Here is a 22,753-nt window from a genome sequence, read left to right on the forward strand (position 1 = left end):
GGGGATCTGAGCCTCCTTCTGAGTGACATTCAGCCTGATGCTGAGAAGCTGATATCACTGCACCAAGCCCAGCCATCTCTCTGAAAGCTCAAAAAGCAATGAAATAGCGACTAGTTGGGAATACTAATGCACATTCTAAAATCATTGATGAAAATAGTTTTTACTGTAATTAAATAAACAAATAATGGTATTTGTAGCTTTAAATAACTTTTTGCAATTATCTCTTACTGCTTTGGAATTACAGTTCCTGTTCTTTCACTGTGCATCATAAATCAAAAGTCTTCATAGCTTTTATGTAATGGTTGGAAAAGGAAGGGGAAGCACTGGGAATCAAGGGGATGTTCTCCAAAAAAGTTGGGGAACCACTGATCGAAACGAATGCAGGCATAGTGGATTTCTATTATGAGAACAGATGAGAGAAAATGACACTCTTCTCCAAAGACTGAGGGGGATTTGAAAAAAGTGTAGAAAATCACAAAGGTTTCAGAGAAAGGAGGTATTATCAACATTAATACACTTAAGAACCAAAAGATGTAATTTAATGGGATTGACAAAAAGGTCAGAAGTGACAAACAAAATTTAAATCCCTTTTTAAAAAAATGACAGTAAGTGGTTAAGATCTGGAATGTATTGATGTATTGTGAGGTGCTAGAGGCAAATTCTATTCTGGGGTTCATAAAGAACTTGTTAGGAAAGAAAACGCAAGATCTTAGAGTGGGGCAAAGGATAGTTCTTGGACACATCTGGGCATGATGCAGGTTTTCAGATACAAGGTCAGACTGCTCTCCTAGCAAAAATGAAAGTTAAGCAGACATTTGATAGAGATATACGAATTCACAGTGGATAAAGGTAGCAGATGGTTTAAGGACTAGGAATTCCAGCCTCTGAGAAAGAAATGTGGAAATGAGATGCAGCTGAGCACTCAACACAGGATTGTTCAGACATGATGGGCCTCCGTCCATGTTTGGTATTGAACCAGAGTAAGGTACACATCACATTATCTGCATCTCAGTATTTTCTCGTATTTTGCTTCAGATTTGAGTGCAAGCCCAAATTATAGTCTGCCCTGTCTAATGTCGTCACCTGAATGAAAGCTGAAACACCTATTCCCTTAATGGACACAGGGCTACCTTTTTTTAGTGTTCTGGTTTCTCAGTTTGCTTCATTTATTCCTTAACATCTACTTAGCAAAAGACATGGTCTTCTGTGGAAAGTAATTTGTATGGGGATAACTCACAGACAGCCTGAGATACTGTAAGCAATCATCCACGGACATTTTGGTGCAAATTTTGTCAAGGTGATTATGAGAACAGAATAAAATCTACAGGTAACACCAATCAAGATAATGAAGCAAATGAATTGTTATGTACATGATTAATTTTCTTTTATAAATTCAATCACTCATCCATTTTATTTCATGTACAACAGTTAACCTACAAACAGCTTAATTCTCTTAAAATTAGACTTTGATTCAAAGGTAAAACATCAGCTTTAAATTCTTTTACTTACCCAAGAGTGAAATCAGTATCTTAAATTGTGATACCACATAAAGCTAGAAGACCAAAATAAAAAGGCATTAATTCAGTTAAATCACCATCATGAAAAATCATAGAATGCCTGTTACTCATATTCAAGATTCCATTTAAATAGAGTAAACAGGAAACACAGCACATTGTTGAATTAAAAAAAAGAGGTAGTATGCCATGCAAAGGGATAGAAGAAATTGACACATGATGCACCAGAATGGCAAATAAGCAAAAAGGAGCAAAACTGCTTGTAACATGATAAATAATCAAATTAGTCATTCAGATGGCCATGTCTTGATATAAGTAATATATTAACAACTGCACTTAATATGTAAATAAACAGGGAATCAGTCTTGGCACATAATTATACTGAGGATGAGACGACATTATTACCGAGGCAAAGATCGATAGTAAATGTCAATCTATATGTACTATATGTACAAAGTACATATACTACCGACATTCACATCAGAACAAAGAAATACAACAAAATCAATAAAAAATGCACACAAAGACTGATAAGCAAACAATGAGGAAAAACAAAAATAAACAATAATAAATGAGAACATGATTTGTGGAGTCCTTGAAAATGAGTGTTTTCAGTATTGTGGTGAGTGAGGTTCTCCATGCTGGTTCAGGAACCCAAGGTTGAAGGGTAATTAATGTTCCTGAACCCGGAGGTGTGCGACCTAAGGCTCCTGTACCTTCTTCCCTATGGTAGCAGTGGGAAGAGACCATGGCCTGGATGGTGGAGGTCCTTGATGATAGATGCTGCTTTCTCATGGCAATGCTCTTTGTAAATGTGCTTAAATGTGGGGAGGGTTTTTCCTGTGATGAACAGAGCTGTATCTACACTTTCAGTAGGCTTTCTGTTCTTGGGCATTGGTGTTTCCATACCTGGCTGTGATGGAACAGTCAGTATACACCCCACTGTGTATGCATAAAAAATGGTCAGTTTTAAATGACATGCTGAATCTTTGCAAACTTTTATGAAAGACAAGGCAGTGCCAATTCTTCTTTGAATTAGAACTTACAAGCTCATTCTAGGACAGATCCTCTGATAACACCCAGGAATTTAGTTACTTACCCTCTCCAGCTCTGGTCCTCTAATGAACACTGGCTCATGGACCTGATTTCTTCCTCCTGTCGTCAATAATCAGTTCACTAACAAGAGAAGATCTGCAGATGCTGGAAATTCTATCACAGGGGCTCAGCCCGAAAGGTTGACTGTACTCTTTTTCATAGATGAATTCAGAATTTATTTAAATCTTACATCCATCACACAATGTGAGGGAGTAAACATCTTTGTGTTATGATTCTGTTGCAATGTACAGACATGTGAAATTATAAGTCTAAAGGTTTGTAGACAGACACTGTCCCATAGTCTGTTGGTCCTGGCTTTAATGCTGCGGTAGTGTTTGTCAGAAGGAAGCAGTGAAACAGTTTATTGTGGGGTAACTGGTGTCCCCGATGATCTTTCTGCACCTGCTGTTATAAATGTTGTCAGTGGTGGGAAGTTCACATCCATAGATTCACTGGGTTGTCCATACCACTCTCTGCAGTGCTCAGCAATCAAGGTTGGTGCATTTCTTATACCAGGCAGTGATTCAGCCAGTCAATATGCTCTCAGTGGTGCCCCTGTAGAGTGTCTTGAGGATTTGGGGGCCCATGCCAAATTTCTTCAGTTGCCTGAGGGGGAAGAGACACTTTTTTTGCCACAAAGTCTGTGTGTACAGTCCAGGTGAGATCATTGGTGATGTGTACACCAAAGAACTTGAAACTACTCACTCTCTCAACCGCAGACCCATTGATGTTGATTGGGCCGAGCCCATCTCCGTTCCTTCTGTGATCCACAATCAACTGTTTTGTTTTTTGGACATTGAGGAAGAGGTTGTTAACTTGGCACCACTGTGTCAGGGTGTCAACCTCTCCTCTGTAGGCTGTCTCATCACTGCTAGAAATAAGGCTGATCAAAATCGTGTCTTCTGCGAATTTGATTGGCAGATTGGAGCTGTGTGTGGCAATACAATGGGAGTAGAGAAGGGGACTCAGAACACAACTCTGGGGGCACCTGTGTTTGAGGGTCAGAGGGGCAGAGGTGGGGAGCCCATTCTTACCACCTGTTGATGATCTGATAGGAAGTCTGGGATCCAGCTGTACAAGGTTGGGTGCAGACCGAGGTCTCTGAGCTTCCTGTCAAGTCTGGAGGGAACTAGAGAATTAAATGCTGAGCTGTAGTCCAGGAACAGCATTCTAACGTACGCATCCCCCTTCTCCAGGTGAGTGAGGATGGTGTGTAGTGCTGCGGTTATGGAGTCATCAGTAGACTGGTTCCGTCGGTAGGGGGTCCAGAGTGGGTGATAGTATGCTGCAGATGAAGTCTTTAACCAGCCTCTCAAAGCACTTGCTTATAATTGAGGAGAGTGCAACAGGGTGCTAATCGTTCAGGTATACTACCTTAATTTTCTTAGGTACCGGGACAATAATGGACAATTTGAAACAGGAGGGCACTATACACTGGTAGAGGGAGAGATTAAAAATGTCTATAAACACACCAACCAGTTCCTCCAGCACTTTTTGTGTGTTGCATCAATAATCAGTTCTTTGGATTTGCTGATAATTTGAGTGTGAGGTTGCTGTTGTGGCACTCAACCAGATTTTCAATCTCCCTCCAATGTACCAATTTGTCACCACCTTTAATTTGGCAAACAAAACTGTGGAGTCAGCAGCAAGTTAAAAATGGCATTAGATCTATTCTTAGCTTCACAGTCATACTTTAAAATGAGAAGAGCAGGGGGCTATGCACAGCTTTGTGGTGCACCTGTGATGAAGGTGATTGTGGAAGAGATGTCATTGCCAATCCAAACTGACTGGGGTTTGCAAGCAAGGAAATCGAGGATCCTGTTGTATAAGGAAGTATCAAGGCCTAGGTCTTAAAGTATATTGATTAGTTTTGAGAGGACGATGGTGTTGAATATTGAGCTGTAATCAATAATGAGCATCCTGATGTAGGTATCTTCACTGTCCAAATGTTCTAGAGTTAAGTGGAGAGCCAATAAAATGGTACCTGCTGTTGACTTGTGGTGAAGGTAGGTAATTTGGAGCAGATCCAAGTCACTTCTTGGGCATGAGTTGGTAGTTTCAAAACACTTCATTACAGTGGGTGTAAGTGCAACTGGATGACAGTCTTTGAGGCAGGCTACTAATTTCTTCTTGGGCACTGGTGTGATTGAAGCTTGCTTGAAGTGGGGGGGGGGCCTCAGATTGCGAAAGCAAGAGATAAAAGATGTTTGTTGATTACACAGGACTTCAGCACTCAACCAGGTACATTGTCTGGGCCAGATACTTTCTGTGAGTTCACCCTCCTGAAAGATGCTTTCAGATAGGTATCAGAGACTGAAATAACAGGGTCAGTGCTTTGGGAGTTCATGAAAGTTCCTTGATGTTTTGTTAGTTAAAGTGAGCATAAAAGACATTGAGCTCATCTGGGAGTGAACCTTGATGGCTTTGCTTTTGCAGGAGGAGACAGAATTCAAACCCTGCCACAGTTGTCAGGCATCTGTGTTTCATGTTTAGTCCAGAATTTCCACATTGCATGTGATATGACTTTCCAGTGTTATGAATGCACCACAGCTCTGAGGGGCCGAATGGTGCGGGGGAGCCCCCTCCTTTGTGAGAATCGCAAGAGCATTATTGGGTTGTGTCAGAGGACCCAGGAAATGAGAGTGCGAGACCTGGCCATTGTCTCCTGGAGACCATGTTTGTGGATTGGGGACTATGCTACATGCAAGCCCTCGGGCAAAGTGGGCTGGTTCAGAGAGGGATTGCATCATCCCAACCTGATTGACATCTGAGACCCCGTGAGGAAGTATAAAAGATGTTCTGGGGGAACAACCCCTTTCAGATGCACCAGAAGAAACGCTAGCGATCCCGTAATAGCGGGAAGCCATTTGAAGGAAGCCACATGCATTCGGTTCCCTTACCAGAGGACTGGTGGCTGGTACCACTGAAAACGACTTGGAACTAACAACAGGGAACCAACTCCCCCGACGCAACGGATTGGCCTCATAAAAGTCCCGGGCAAGTTTAAAACTGTCTCTCTTAAACCCAAAAGCTGCAGCTTGAAAGGACAGTGACTTTTATCTTTCCATCGGACAATACAATATCCCCTAGACCAGGGGTTGGCAACCCGCGGCTCTTTCATCTCTGTGCTGCGGCTTCCTGTGGCTTTGGAAGATAAATGATGAGTATTTAATTAAAATGTATTTTATGTTAGTTTGTTAGTTTTTGAAATGTAATTCTAAGTTTGAAGATTATGGTGATCTTGTACAATCTAAATAAAACGTGTTTTTTGTCGCTATTAATATACTTCACCACTGCCAATGCCTGATACCCGCGAGTGCGCGATTTTTTAAATTTTTCGATCCAAGGTAGGCTAACTATGGAGAATTCTAAAAAAAGAAAAGTGACTGAAGAAAACAGAACGTTTAATGATACGTGGGCAGATTCATTTGCTTTCACTGCTGACGAGACTGGTTTACCGGTATGCTTAATATGCAATGAGAAACTAGCAAACAACAAAAAGTCAAATGTCGCAAGACATTTCCAGAATAAACACGCAGCCTTTGCTCAAAAATATCTGGATGGAGATGAGAGAAAAAAAGCCGTATCGGAACTCATGCGCAAGGTTGATCGGAGCAAGAATCATTTCAAGAAGTGAATGAAGTCTGGAAAATCAACTACATATGCTAGTTTTGTTGCCGCTCAGCAAATAGTCAGGCACGGGAAGCAGTTTACAGATGGTGAATATATAAAAGAATCTTTCATTAAGATTTCAGAACATCTATTCACGGACTTTAAAAACAAGAGTGAAATTGTGCAGAAAATCAGGGATATGACCCTCTCTGCAAAGACTGTCAAAGACAGAACCATAAAAATGGCAGAAGACATCCCAAGACAGCAAATTAAAGACATCAATTCAGCTGTGGCCTACTCGATTGCCTGTGACGAGTCTAAAGACAAAGGTGATATTGAACAAATACCGCTGTTCTGCCGGGCCACAGGAAGAAATGATTGAGTTGATACCTCTAAAAGGCCATACACGGGGGGGAGGACATCTGTGAGGCTGTTTTGAATTGTTTAAGAGCCAAAGGAATAAAGACCACCCACCTGGTGTCAGTAGCTACTGAAGGGGCACCAAGTATGACAGGAGTGCACAAGGGATTTGTGGCTTTACTGCAGAAGTCGCTGGACAGAAAGCTGCTGACTTTTCACAGCATCTTGCACCAAGAGGCACTGTGCACTCAAACATTTCCTCCGGAATGCACAGAAGTAATGAATGTTGGCATTCAGATTATCAATAAAATAATGGCAAAAAGTTTAAATCACCGTCAATTTCGTTTGTTACTGGACGAGCTGGAAAGCGCATATTCTGATCTCCTGCTGCACAACAAAGTCCAGTGGCTGTCCAGAGGGGAGGTGCTGAAACGCTTTGCCGCGTGTTTGGAAGAAGTGAAAACTTTCCTGGGCAGCAAAGGGTTCACCTTTCCTGAGCTGGAACAGCCAGAGTGGCTGGAAAAGCTACACTTCATGGTAGACATGACAGCGCACATGAACACGTTGAACACAGCTCTTCAGGGAAAAGGACGTACAGCCCTGCACATGTTGGAGGATGTTTTGGCATTCGAGCGCAAGTTGACAGTGCTTGCCAGAGATTTACAGAAAGGCACATTGTCTCACTTCCCCAATTTGAGAGAGTTCAAACAAGCTCACGACATGATAAATTCGGAGTATTACATTCTGCAATCATTGCAATGCAAGCATCGTTTGGGAAACACTTCTGTGAGTTCAGAGAGGAAAAAAACACATTATCCTTCCCGGTCACTCCCCTAAGCATCGATCCATCCCTACTGAATACAACTGCATTGGCAGATGTGAGTCAACCTGATCTTGAGATGGAACTGGCCAACATAGCCGACAAATGGGTGTCCAAGTTTAGACGCTTGACAGCAGACCTTGAAGATGTTGCCCGTCAGAAGGCCGTTCTTGCTCAGAATCACAAATGGAGTGATATTGAAAACCTCCCCAAATCGGACAAACTTGTGTTCAAAACATGGAATGCTATCCCCAACACTTATGTAAACATTAAAAAGTATGCGCTTGGAGTCCTGTCGATCTTTGGATCCACATATGTAAGTGAGCAGGTGTTCTCCCAACATGAACTTTATTAAAAACAAACATCGCGCATGCCTCACAGATGACAGCTTGCGATCCTGTGTAAAGATGAAGGTGACGTCATACAGCCCTGATGTGCAGACGCTGAGTGCTGAGGTCTAGGAGCAGAAATCCCATTAACCAAGTATGATAAATAGTTTAATTGCCTATTATTTTACGTATATTCATTTTTTTTTATTGTTCAGTGAAATAGTCCTTTTATTTTTCAGGCTGACAGCTGGCTGACGTTATTTTTGGTTTGCTGCTGGCGGACAATTTAAGTTCGGCGTTTTTCATAAATACAAGAAGGACTCAAATAGACGTTGAGTATTTTACTTAAAAGTAACCTTCAACCCAACGTCTTTTTTTCGGAGTTCAAAATGTTTTTGTTGCATGCAGAAATGTAATTTTGTTTTCTCTGCAGGAGTCCATCGATTTCATAAATGCAACACATTATAGTTTGTTTATACATAGCATAAAGGCAAAAAAAACCATTGTATGCAGTGTTATTTCATTTTAACTGTCAAATGGGTTTTGTGGCTCCCAGTGTTTTCTTTTCTGTGGGAAACGGGTCCAAGTGGCTCTTTCAGTGGTAAACGTTGCCGACCCCTGGCCTAGACAAACGAGAGCTATTGCTTAATTGATGATTATTATTATACCCGTGTTTTTCGATTAAGTATTGGCAACGTATTTTATCTGAATGTCTGTGTTATTCTTATTTTTGTGCCCCTTTATAAATAAAGACTTTAAAAAGTAGTACCATCCGACTTCTCTATCTTTGCTGGTAAGTGACCCAGTTACAGGTTCGTAACACCAGAGAGCGTTCTTGGGCCTCTCGTATTTTACTGGGTCACCACTCCTGAACCATACCGATCTAGCTCTCAGTAGATTGTGGATCTCTTGGTTCATACAGGGTTTCTGATTGGAAAAGACTGAATGATTTCATAGGTACACACCTGTCCATGAATGCCTTTATAAAGACCAGAGCATTCATGGCATATTCATTCAAATCCTCTGAACATGGGCCAGATACCAACTCCAAGTAATCCCATAGCCACTCCTCTGCCTCCCATGACTATCTCTTTGTTGTCCTTCCTTCTGATGCCTTGCTTTCTAGCTTCTGCCTTTACATAGGTAGAAGGAGAACAGCCAGATTATCGGATTTCCCAAAGTATGGTCTATGGATGGAATGCCAGGCATTCTTGATTGTAGTGTAGGAGTGGTTGAGTGTGTTGGGACCCCTGGCTCTGCAGGCGATGTGCTGATGGTACAGGACAGTGATTTCTTCAAGCAAGTCTAATTGAAGTACTAGGGAAGGCATCAGCATTGGCTGTTTGTTGTATGCTAAACATGGCATTCAATATATTAACAGCTTGCTTAACCTCTGCCTTTGGTAGTATGTAAACTGCAGTCAGGATCATGATGCAGAACTCTCTTGGTAAGTAGAATGATATTTAAATCAATAGGTGTTCCAAGTCAAGAGAACAAGAGTGCAACAAAACTGCTAGCCCAAGCACCATGAAGAGTTTGTCACGAAATAGTCCCTCAATTATTGCCTTCTTCAAGTCTATAGTTCAGTCCATCCAGTGGATTAAGAACATCTGGCCCGCAACACTGGGTCCAGAGTGAGCAACATCCAGTGTAATAGAATACAGGAATCTCTCATTTCCCTTTGATTCAGCAATCTTGGCTTAAGTCTTCTATCTTGTTCTCTATTGAATACACACTGGCCACAAGAGTGGTTGGCAGAAGCAACTTCATACTTCAACGCTTTGATGTAGCTTAAGGTCTGCCCTGGCGCTCTTTCTTCCAGCAATGGCCGATCTTCATCTGTTTCAAGGTGCTGAACCCTCATTACTGAGAGTTGAGTTTGCTGAACCCTTCAAGAGATTGTAAAATTGCTACTTTGTTTAGACAGTTCAAAAGTACATTTCTTAAAGAGAATTGCAGGCTGTGGATTGCAGCAATCATAGTACACAAGTATATCTAGTAGTTTTGTGAAATGCTCACAACAACGTTGTCGTGTATTGCCAGCACTATTGTTATGATCCCAGCCCCCTCCTTTCTGAGAATCGCAAGAGCACCCGTTGGGGGGGGGGGGGGGGGTCAGTAGACCCAGGAAGTGGGAGAGAGAGAGAGAGACGTGCTGAATAGACACAGGAAGTGGGAGAGAGAGAAACGTGCCGAATAGCACGTTCCACCGGGATGCCAAATAAGGCGACAGTGACTATTGTCTCATGGAGACCACGTGTAAAGCCCTCGGGCAAAGTGGGCTGGTTGAGAGAGAGATTGCATCATCCCAACCTGATTGACAACTGCGACACCGTGAGGAAGTATAAAGGAGGGTTGAAGGGGGACAGCCCCTTCAGACGCACCAAGAAGACACGAGAGTGATCCCGCCGTAGCGGGAAGCCATTCTGAAGGAAGCCACGTGCGTTAGATTCCGGGATTGGAATTTGTGGCTGGAATCACGGAAAACCACTTTTAACTAACATCAGGGAGGGGGAACCCACGCTCCCCCGATTCAACGGAAGCTTCATAAAGACCCGGCAAGTCTTTCCTCTTCTCCCCAATCTCTCTCTCTCTGTTGCCCCACGTGAAACCCAGCGATTCCCAAAAGGCTAAAGCCTGCAGACTTCTGAGTGACTTTTATATTTCCAATGGACAATATATTATCCCCTAGACAACAGTAGAGCTCATTTCTTAATGATGATTATTACTATACCCGCGCTTTAGATTGAGTATTGACGACGTGCATTATCTGAATGTTTGTATTAACCTTACTTTTGTGCCCCTTTTCAAATAAAAACGTTTGAAAATAGTGACATCAGACTTCAACGGACCTCGCTATCTTTGCTGGTAAGTTATCCAGTTACGGGATACGTAACAACTTGGGGTTTCTCGTCTCGGGATTTGACACTAAATTGGGAGGCCAGTGAATCGGGCTTGTAAGTCCAAAACTTGAATCTGGTTACGCAGGTAGCCAGACGGGAAACCAGCAAAGATGGACGTGGGTGAATTTATGAAAAACCCAACTGTGAGGGCGCTAGAGGCGGCCACCAAATCAGACTTGTTAAATTTGGCAAAGGGGTTGAACCTCGCAGAAGTGAGGTCGTCCATGAAAAAGCCGGAGGTGCGAAGGGCCATAACTCAGTATTATATTGGGAAGAATGTGTTTGAAGCTGAGGTATTGGAAGATATCCCTGAAAAGGTACCATCAAGTGGGACGATTCAGTTAGAGGTGGAGAAATTAAGGTTGGAACATGAAATTAAGTTAAAAGAGCTGGAAGCGGCTGAGAGAGAGAAAGAAAGGGCTGAGAGAGAAAGGGAGCAGGCGTTCCACCTAAAGGAGCTGGAGGCGACCCGGGACCATGAGCTCCAACTAAAGGGGTTAGAGATGAAAAAGGAGCAGGACTAAGCTGACAGGCAAAGACAGCATGAAATTCAGTTAAAGGAGCTAGAAGCAGTCAAGAAAGAGAAGGAACGGGCCAAGAAAGAGAAACAGAGGCAACATGACTGGGACATGGAGAAGATGAGGAACGAGCGAAGAGATCAAGGGTTAGACCGAGCGGAGTGGTTTAATTTTAGTAGGGAGTTGATATTGGTACCCCCGTTTGAGGAGACAGATGTTGATAGTTATTTCTTGCTTTTTGAAAAGGTGGCAGTAAATCAGAAGTGGCCAAAAGAGCAATGGGCGGCGTTGTTACAAAGTGCGTTAAAGGGGAAGGCCCAACGAGCATATGCGGCGTTGTCCCTGGAGGAGGGAGAAGCGGAGAATTATGCTGAAGTAAAGGAGGCCAATCTCCAGACTTACGAATTGGTACCTGAGGCCTATAGGCAAAAGTTTAGAAATTTAAGGAAAGGGTGGAATCAAACATATACCGAGCTAGCCCATGAGAAGGGGGTGCTCTTGGACCGTTGGTGCACCGCGGAAAGGGTGGACGAGGATTATGGGCGTCTCAGGGAGTTATTTTTGATTGAGGAATTTAAAAGTTGTGTTCCGGAGGAGATCCGGGTGTATTTGAATGAGAAGCCAGATAAGTCCATTTCAGAATTTGCTAGGTTTGCGGACAAATATGTCCTAACCCACAAGACAAAGACTCCCTCGAATAAAGGTCCCCAGAGAGACCATGGGAACGATCGAGAAAGTCCGACGAGTGAGGCAGAGGTCCCACCGGGAGCTAGCGGTAAGGTTGAGGGGGAAAGGCAAGACGGCCAGAGGTTTCCGGGTTTGACCTGTTTTAATTGTGGAAAGGAGGGGCATATTGCATCTCGATGCTTTGCTCCGAGGACAGAGATAGGAAGAGGGAAAGCCGCAGTCCCTATCGGGTGTGCCGTGGTAATCAGTAAATCGACCAGAAAGCCGAGGATAGACAGAGTACCAGAAGGCTCTGAGAGTTGTCTGTCACACGGAACCGTGTCTGTGACGGAGGGAGACACACCAGTTCCCGTACGAATCTGGAGAGACACGGGGGCTGTGCTGTCGTTGATCAGCAGTAAGGTACTAGAATTTGGTTGGAAAACGGGCAGGGTAAAGGTAGAAGGAATAAATAAAAGGATAGAAATGGTGTTCTTACATAAAGTCATTCTGGATTGTGAGCTGGCGTATGGATCAGTTGAAATAGGGGTGCCATCAGAATTCCTGAGAGCTGACGTGGACATCCTGCTGGGAAACGACTTAGGAGGGGGTAAGGTTTGGTCAGCAATGCTGCCGACCTGCCAACCGGCGAGTGCGGTGGCCCTGCCCCTAGCGCCCAAGGACCATCTCGCAGGCGTGGTCACTCGCAGCCTGTCGGGAGAGGCAGATGAGAACGAGAGCAGTTTAAATCTGGCCAGTTTTGATTTGGCTGAGATGTCTTTGCTGACCCTGTGCCATGAGGGTTTAGAAGGTGGTAAGACGAAGAGTAGTAAAGTGAAAGGGGGTAAGGGAGAGGAGATAGATCTGCCCTTAGCGAAGAGAAAGGTCCTAAAGGTAGGGAAAAAAAAATGAGAAACAGATAAAGCTGTTAAAAGGTCCAGAGTTGGACATGGATGATCTGTCTGGTTTGGCAGAATTGTTTGAAGAACTTGAGAGTTCTAAAGGTGTTCCCGATAATGAGGTGAGGGCAGTCCTAGATGGAAAGGGTACCCTTGCCTCAAAGGAGTCTGCTGAAAAGGCCGAGGAGGTTGTTTCAGCTTGCAGGGTTGCGCCTTCCCCGGGTGGGAGCTACCCAGAGAGTAACTGGGAGGATCAGGGGAAGTTAGAATGTGGAAAAGGTACGGGTATTGAAAGCCTGGAAGAGGCCAATGTCCTGTTTGAGTGTGTCCAAGATGGGGATGCACGTGGTGCTGAACCTGGTAACGGAGCTCAGAAGAAGTCTGAGGTATCTGATTCAGTGGAACGGGGCGGGCGTCCTTGTGGGTCAGATAGACTTGGTTCAGTGGGAAAAGGGTTAATCTTGGTAACTGTGGGAAGTGTGAGTTCCCCGGTGTTTGTACTCGAAGGTGGGTTCAAAGTTCATGCAGAATTTAAGAATGGGGGGGGGGATGAGGATTGTTATTGAAGGAAACGGAAAGTCAGTAGTTTCCAAATCGAAGGAAGAAATCTTAAACTTGGCAGATCGCTCACAGAGTGAGCCGGGAGATAGCGGGGCCCCCCACTCTATTGTTATGCCAGGATGGGGTGTGAATGTGAAGAGGCCGCCTTCGAAATGCTACTTGAGCGAAGAGTTCGAATTAAACACCAATAGCCTGAAGGGTACTGACAAAAGGGCCAGCCACCTGGGTAAAACTAAAGAATTGGGTGGAAATGGTCTAACTTTGGGGCATGGTGTTGCTAAAATAACCCCGATGAAAGAGGTGGGCGGGAGTTCACCACGCCAAATTACTCAAGTTCCCCACGGGGGGGGGGGGGGACGGGGGGGACGGGACTCAACGGAAAAGAGGCAACAGTTAATAGGGATGCCACTGTTAGCCAGCAAAACAGGTTTAACGGGTTTGCGCCAAAGCCTGTGAATAATAAAGACAGCCCCTTTGGAGACCTGCTGGTTAAGTAAAACGACTGAAACGATTAGTATTCGCATAAACTTTTGTAAATGCACCTAAGCTAAGGCCACACCTCCTTAGTTTTGTAAGGAAAAAACATAAATAGGTGGTTATTGAATTGAGGTCTGATGTTACAAGACTTTAGTACGGTACGCGATGTTAAGATATTAAAGAAAGGGACACTGTGATCTTCAACTATTTAGATACTGACTTGAATGTATAACGGTAGTACTCTGTGAAAAGAAAAACTTGTGTATTGTGTTAGATTCAAAAATCCTGTAAGACTGTGCACCACTCCGTTTTAACCGCTGGTAAAAACGTTTTTAAGAGGGGAGGTGTTATGATCCCAGCCCCCTCCTTTGTGAGAATCACAAGAGCACCCGTTGAGTGGGGGGGTCAGTAGACCCAGGAAGTGGGAGAGAGAGAGAGACGTGCTGAATAGACACAGGAAGTGGAAGAGAGAGAAACGTGCCGAATAGCACGTTCCACCGGGATGCCAAATAAGGCGACCACGTGTAAAGCCCTCGGGCAAAGTGGGCTGGTTGAGAGAGAGATTGCATCATCCCAACCTGATTGACAACTGCGACACCGTAAGGAAGTATAAAGGAGGGTTGAAGGGGGACAGCCCCTTCAGACGCACCAAGAAGACAAGAGAGTGATCCCGCCGTAGCGGGAAGCCATTCTGAAGGAAGCCACGTGCGTTAGATTCCGGGATTGGAATTTGTGGCTGGAATCACGGAAAACCACTTTTAACTAACATCGGGGAGGGGGAACCCACGCTCCCCCGATTCAACGGAAGCTTCATAAAGACCCGGCAAGTCTTTCCTCTTCTCCCCAATCTCTCTCTCTCTGTTGCCCCACGTGAAACCCAGCGATTCCCAAAAGGCTGAAGCCTGCAGACTTCTGAGTGACTTTTATAGTTCCAACGGACAATATATTATCCCCTAGACAACAGTAGAGCTCATTTCTTAATGATGATTATTACTATACCCGCGCTTTAGATTGAGTATTGACGACGTGCATTATCTGAATGTTTGTATTAACCTTTTGTGCCCCTTTTCAAATAAAAACGTTTGAAAATAGTGACATCAGACTTCAACGGACCTCGCTATCTTTGCTGGTAAGTTATTCAGTTACAGGATACGTAACACTATCTTAGGAAGAGAGGAGCAAGTGTGTCAAATATGGAACAATGTCACTGTACTCAGTCAGGACAATGCAAAATGACTGACTCCTGCAAGATAGACATTCAAATAATAGGAAAGTTGTGTGAAGTAAGCTCTGCAGATGGAACCAAGAGGCTCTGGTCAAACAGAATTATACCATATTGCTATAAATTAAGGAACTGCAGCTCTTAATTCTGTAACACTCTCCAGTTGCCAAAAATTAGAGAATATTCTCAGCAGAAAAGTCTAATCTCATCCTCAGTATAACGATGCACCCAGACTGATTCCCTTATCTCAACACAAGGACCAACAGATAAATCCTTCCAATATCTATCAAAGAGAAGATGTAATAGGAATCACCCTTGATAATGATGTGAGCTGTGATGCAGCTGAAAGGTCTTCAATACGTACAGAAAGTCAGTGGTCACTGCACAAGCATGTGACTTCTACTACAGGCTTACTAAGCTCTGGGGAAAGGGTATATGCAAAGATCCAGCCTAGCCTTGCCTGTATGTAACCCATTTTAATGACTTTATTTGACCTATTAAGGTTAAATAATGCTATTTCCAACAGTTTTTTAAAAATTAAAAGTTGATAAATTACTTGAAACATTATATCTGTTATAATGATCCCAGGAATGAAATGGTTCATATATGAGGAGTGTTTGATGGTTCTGGGGCTGCAAGTTTAGAAGAATGAGGGAAAGATCTCATTGAAACCTAATGCATATTGAAAGGTCCAGACAGGGTGGAGAGGATGTATCCTAGAGTGGGGGAATCTAGGACAGCTGAAAATAGAAGTAAGTCCATTTAGAACAGAGATGATGAGGAATTTCTTTAGCCAGAGGATAGTGACTTTATTTATCCCTGTTCTTCCATACTTTCCCTGTGGCCTGACAAACTACTTTCCCTGATGTGCCTGATGTACTCAATTTTCCTACCTTAACAGTCAGTGATTTCAAGATCACAGCCATTCTGTCTCTTTTTAAAAACATGATAATGCATTTTCTTGTGCTTTGTTTCAGTTATTTGGTTCTCAAACTATCCACCAACACCAACAGACGACTTCAATGTATCCTATCTATACCACCATGACCTTGCAACGCCTCTCCCAAATCTCCTCTCAGCTGCCCATGTTCCAAGTACCATAACACCAATTCTAACCGAGACTTGAAATTCCACAGTCCCAGACCAAATGTCAGCCTGATTCAGTGGTTGGGAAGGTTGGAGTCCATTACTAAGGAAGAGGTTTCTGAGTATTTAGAGGCACATGATAAAATAAGACCAAGTCATCATGGTTTCCATAAGGGAAACAAATCTGTTGGAATTTTTTGAGGAAATAACAGGCAGATAGACAAAGGAGTCAGTGTATGTTGTTTTCATGGGCCACACATGAGGCTACTAAACAAGGTAACAGCCCATGGTACTACAGAAAAAATACTAGCAAGGATAGAAGATTGCTGACTGGCAGGAGGTAAAGAATGGGAATAAAGGGGGCCTCTTCTGATTGACGGCTGGTGACTAGTGAGTGGTGTTCTGCAGCGGTAGATGTTGGCACCACTTCTTTTCAAATTATATGTAAATGATTTGGATGGAATTGATGGCCTTGTGGCCAAGACTGCAGACAGTATGAAGATTGATGGAGTAGCAGTTAGTGTTGAGGAAGTAGGGAGTCTGCAGAAGGACTTAAACAGATCAGGAGAACAGTCAAAGAAGTGGCAGTCTGAATACAGTGTAGGGAGGTGTATGGTCATTCACTTTAGTAGAAAGAATAAAGGTGTACGCTTTTTTCTCAAATGGGGAGCAAATTCAGAAATTAGAGCTGCAAAGGAACTCAGAAGTTTTCCTGCAGGATTCCCTCAATATTAACTTGCAGGTTGAGTCAGTGGCAAGGAAAACTGCTAGCACTTAATTTCAAGAGGACTAGAATACAAAAGGATATAATGCAGAGGCTTTATAAGACACTAGACAGACTGCACTTGGAATATCAAGTGCAGTTTTAAGTCTCTTATATCCAAGAAAGGATGCACTAGCATTGGAGAGGGTCCAGAGGAGGTTCAGGAGAATAATCCCAGGAAGAATGGGGGGGGGGGGGATGCAGGGGGAGAGCTCACTGAAACCTATCAAATATTGAAAGGCCTAGAAAGAGTGGATGTGGAGAGGTTGTTTCCTAATGCAGGGGAGTTCAGGACCAGAAGATATAGCCTCAGAATTGGGGTATGTCCACTTAGAACAGAGATGAGGAGGAATTTCTTTGGCAAGAGGGTGGTGAATCTATGGAATTCATTGCCACAGACAGCTGTGGTGGCCAAGTCATTGGGTAAATCTCAAGCAGAAGTTGATTGCTTCTTGATTAGTAAGGGCATCAAAAGTCATGGGGTGAAAGCAGGAGAATGGGGTTGAGAGGAATAATAACTCAGCCATGAATTTTATTTCTTACATCCATCTCAACATGAGGGAGTAAAAATCTTTATGGTGCATCTCCATCGCTATGTACAAACAATAAGTAAGGGAAATTTGGGAGGATATTGCCCAAACACTGAGATTGTATACATAATTGTTTTGTGTACATGTATATACAGTCAGATATGCAATCAGATCAATGTGTATTGATCAATCTGATGGCTGGTGAAAGAAGCTGTCCCGTAGCCTGTTGGTCCTGGCTTTAATGTTGCAGTACTGTATGCCAGATGGAAGCAGCTGGAACAGTTTGTGGTTGGGGTGGCTGGAGTCCCTGTTGATCCTCCTGGCCCTTCTTACATACCTGTTGCTGTAAATGTCCTAAATAGAAAATTATAGTGGAGAATACTCAATTGTGCTCCTATGCTGTGTGGTATAATATGGGAAGGAGCCACAGGACTTAACAGCTCCAAATCACATTCATCAAATGTATCCATATAGCCAGGAGTTTCAATATTGAAAAAATTTACAAATTACAGAGACATATCCCCAATGAGGGAAACACTAACACTTGCCTTATATGATGTAATTAATATAATACTGTAAGTCTCTCATTATTTATTAATTTCTCAGTAGGTGGATTTATTGCTCTTCAGTAGGTGTCAGAAGAGGTCTCATTTGCCCCTTAATGTATGTGTGTGGCTGGTCCAGTTGAGTTTCTGTTCAATGGTGACTTCCAGGATATTAAACACAGCAGCTAAATGTCATCCACATACAGTTGGCCCTCCTTATCCGCAGGTTCTGCATGCACGAATTCAACCAACCGCGGATCGGGAAAACTCAGAAGTTCTCTCTCCAGCACTTGTTGTTTGAACATATACAGACTTTTTTTCTTGTCATCATTCCCTAAACAATACAGTATAACAACTATTTACATGGTAATTTACATTGTATTAGGTATTATAAATAATCTGAAGATGATTTAAAGAATACGGGAGGATTGTGGATCAGGAATCGAGAAAAAAAATGGAAGTTCTCTAAGTCAGGACAGGTACATCTGGTATTATTTAGTGTCAGTTAGTCAAACTTTTTTCTTAGTATATAGTATATATTTTACCTTTCTATGCATACAAAACACTTAAGAAACATATGTATTCCAATAATTAAACCACTGCATTGCTTAGTAATAATTGTAGCTTTCATTGGGGCAGGGCCTTTCACATGCTTCATTATTCTCACTTTATTCTTTAAAATTGTTCCGATCATTGACCGACTGTAGCCTAACGCTTTTCCAATGACCGATGGCGTTTCACCTCTTTCCGTTCGCTTTATTACTTCCACTTTATTTTCAATCATGATTGTTTTCTGTCAATGGAACAGAAACATGCAGGTGGCAGGTCCTGAGCTCCACAGGGTCCTAAAGTCCACTGACTTAAGCATCCGCTCTTTTTTGGTATCCGCGGGGGGTCTCGGAACCAATCCCCCGTAGATAAGGAGGGCCGACTGTAGATGGTTAACTTTCTATGTGGAAAAGAGACTACTAGACAGGTATATGGAGGAACTTAAGGTGGGGGGGAGGTTAAATGGGAGGCAGGGCTTAAGGGTCGGCACAACATTGTGGGCTGAAGGGCCTGTACTGTAAACACAGTTATGGTACAGCATGTCATAGATAGCTGATTAGACACTCTTTTTGGAGCCAGTCATTATCTGATAATTTTGTGGCTTATTTTGAAGCAAACTTTTTTTTGAAGTAAATTGTAGTAAACCTTCACCATGAACAATGAAGAGGCGAATGAGGGCAAAGTGAACTCAAGAGATGTGCCCTGCTGGTACCCTGCAAAATCAATGCACTCGTGCTGGTTGGAGTGGACAACTCAGAGACTGATGAGTTCTGATGCCTGTCCAACTTAGCTGGGTGTGAGGAAGCTCCACTCTAAACACCGAGCTGATTTGGTGAGGTGGAGAATAGCTTCTTCAGCAGCGAAATCTGGTCTGAAGCGAATCGCTGGGCAGTATATTCTAGCCCTGGAGCAATTCACCACGGCAAGGTCCGGGTCCTAATGTGAAATACAACCCACTGTTTGGACAACCTAAATGCCTGCCTAAATAGACTGGAAAGGCAGGGTGTCGAGAGTTGGGAGAGGATGGATCACTGTAAGTGCTTAGCCAATTTGGAGAGGTTGAGAACAGCTTCTCCAGCAGCGACATCTAAACCTGGAACGATTCACTGTGGCAGGGCCCACTTTCCATTGCAAGGTTCGGGCAATTGAAATGCCAGCCCAGATAGTCTTGGGGCTCCTCTCTCCACAATGCTAGGGCCCCTGGCTATTGTGCTTCACATCTGTGAACCATGCGGCGATTTTCTTTGCTAATATGATGAACTGAATTCTGAGGCTTTGGGCCTACTCCAAGCTGCTCCGAAGATTTGGAACCAAGGACTCAATTTGGGTTGGAATGCTGTTGTTGCTGCTCACTTCTACTGTTTGTATAATAGATTGTATAATAGATATATTTGTTGATAATAAATGCACTTTGAATCTCTGAATCCTATTTGTTACTTGCTGCTTATCAGGCCACATTTGATCCTTGTCAACAGTACTGTGCAAAAGTCATATGTGCATATGTTAAAAAAATTCTGTAAAGCGAAGTTTCCAAAAATGAAACGGTTAAGTTTGTAAACATCAAAAAACTGACTATAAAGAGCAGTAAACAGTAAAACAAAACTAAATCAAATCAATATTTGGTGTGACCAGTTTTGCCTTTAAAACTACATCAGTTCTCTTTGGTACACTGTCATGCAGTTTTGTAAGAAAATCATCTGGTAGGTTGTTCCAAGAATCTTGGAGAACTTTCGCGGTCTCACTTGTTTCTGTCTCTCCAGGTAATTTAAAAATGAAGTGCTGATAGACCAGCAGGAGGAACTATCAGGAAGCATACATTTTGACTTCTGTTACAAGGCCCTTCCAAATAGTTAATCAGCTTAAGGAGATGAGTGGTGAATGCCCACCCTTGAACTCATGTGTCATCAGGCATGGCAAGCCAATGTGTCATTATTGTTAAACTAGAATAAGGAACCCAAATTCTTCTATAAATCTAGAAACGAAAATGATTTAAACAAGCCACATTGGTTTCACCATATCTGAGCAAAAGTCTCACGATGCTTGTGCTTGAAAAATAAAAATAAAGCAAAGCTTGGTGGAAAGCAAATGTGTGCATACTGAGAAGTGGCCAAACAGCCCCTTGGAATAAAGAATTGGGAATCACACAAATTTTGACTTTAGACTAGCAAAAGATCCAAATCCACCAAACCAGCTGGAGCACATTTAGTCTGAGCTCACAGACCAGAGATACTATGGCACAAATACTTGCTATTGACCACTTGCAGATCCACTAGTTAGGAAATGAATATTTAACAGAAGCATAATGAGGTAGAATAAATGGAGACTAGGATTCCTGCCTCTTCCTCACTGCACTCAAAAGTTTTCCCTAAACTCATACTTTGCAATGACTAGTAGTACCCCTTGCTTTGCCATTCAATTGGTCAAACCAAGAGAATACTGGACCTGGAGATGATATTGTCGAGAAAGTTATTTGGAAGTGAAGGAGGGATGCTCGACAGCTGTGGCAGGGTTTGAATGTTGTAACCTCCTACAAAGTTAAATCTTGCAACATAGGGGACAGGAGAGCTTCACTTCCAAAGGAGCTCAATGCCTTCTATGCTCGCTTTGATCAAGAAACCACTGCATACCCCCATGTTTCCCGATGATCCTTTGGTCTCAGTATGTGAAGACAACATGTGAGCTGCATTCAAAACAGTGAATCCAAGGAAAGAATCCAGTTCGGATGGAGTACCTAGCTGAGTACTGAAGACCTGTGCTGATCAACTGGCTGGTGCACTCACAGATATCTACAACATCTTGCTCTGGCAGTGTTTGGTACCCACATGCTTCAAGCAGGTGCCCAACCTGCATCAATGAATATTAATCAGTGGCACTTACATCCACTGTGATGAAGTGTTTTGAGAGGCAGTGTTGAAGCATATCAGCTCCTATCTGAGTGACAACTTAGATCTACTCCAATTCATCTATCGAAGCAACAGGTCTACAGCAGATGCCACCTCACTGGTTCTTCACACAACCCTGGAACATCTAGATGCATACATCAGGATGCTCTTTATCGATTATAGCTCAGCATTTAATACACTCATCCCCTCAAAAGTAAGCAGTAAATCCCCAAGATCTGGGCCTCAATACCCCTTTGAGCAATTGGATCCTGGATTTCCTCACTTGCAGACCCTTGTAAATTTGTATTGGCAAAAATATCTCCTCCACAATCTCCATCAGCACAGAAGCACCACAGGGATGTGTGCTTAGCACCCTGGTCTACTTGCTTTACACCTATGACTGTGTGACTAAGAACAGCTCAAACATCATTTACAAGTTTGCTGATGATACCACTGTTGTGGGCTGTATCAAAAGTGGTGATGATTCAGCATACTGGGGAGAGATTGAGAATTCGGCTCAGTGGTGTAATAATAACAACCTCTCATTCAATGTCAGTAAAACCAAGGAACTGACTGTAGACTTCAGGAGAGGGAGACCAGTGGTCAACGAGCCAGTCCTCAGCAGAGGATTAGGGTGGAGAGGGTCAGTGACTTCAAATTCCTCGGTGACACTCTCTCAGAGGACTTGTCCTGGACCCATCATATATAGTGCCTATAAAAAGTATTCCCCCTCCCATTGGAAGTTTTCATATTTTTTTGCTTTACAATACTGAATCACAGTGGATTTAATTTGGCTTTTTTTTTTGACATTGATCAACAGAAATACTCCTTCATGTCAAAGTGAAAACAGATCTCTACAAAGTGATCTAAATTAATTACAAATATAAACACAAAATAATTGACTGGATAAGTATTAAATCCCTTCAATATGACACACCAAACCATCACTGGTGCAGCAAATTGGTTTTAGAAGTCACATAATTAGTTAAATGGAGATCACTGCAGACAGTTGAGGAGTTAAATTGATTGTAGTAAGAATACACAGGTATCTGGAAGGTCCAACTGCTGGTCAGTCAGTATCCTGGCAAAAACTACACCATGAAGACAAAAGAACACTCCAAGCAACTCCATGAAAAGATTATTGAAAAGCACAAGTCAGGAGACAAATACAAGAAAATTTCCAAGTCACTGAATATTCCTTGGAGAACAGTTAAGTCAATCATCAAGAAATGGAAAGAATATGGTACAGCTGTAAATCTGCCTAAGCAGGCCATCCTCAAAAATTGAGGGGACTAGTGAGGGAGGCTACCAAGAGACCAATGACAGCTACAGAGAAGTTACTAACTTCTTTGGCTGAGATGGGAGAGACTGTGCAGACCACAACTTTTGCCAGGGTGCTTTACCAGTCACAACTTTATGGGA

General features: G+C 42.9%; 1 protein-coding gene across 1 annotated transcript in view; it reads right to left on the reverse strand.

Moving 5' to 3' along the window:
- vps39 (VPS39 subunit of HOPS complex) overlaps window positions 1-22,753 on the reverse strand; it is a 113,743-nt gene that overhangs the window by 77,983 nt on the left and 13,007 nt on the right. Inside the window, exon 4 of the mRNA XM_059952985.1 lies at window positions 1,510-1,552. Within this exon, the coding sequence (XP_059808968.1) occupies window positions 1,510-1,552 (43 nt within the window). The remainder of the gene's footprint in view (window positions 1-1,509; window positions 1,553-22,753) is intronic.

The sequence above is a fragment of the Hypanus sabinus genome, chromosome 2, assembly GCF_030144855.1.
Source record: "Hypanus sabinus isolate sHypSab1 chromosome 2, sHypSab1.hap1, whole genome shotgun sequence".
NCBI lineage: Eukaryota > Metazoa > Chordata > Chondrichthyes > Myliobatiformes > Dasyatidae > Hypanus > Hypanus sabinus.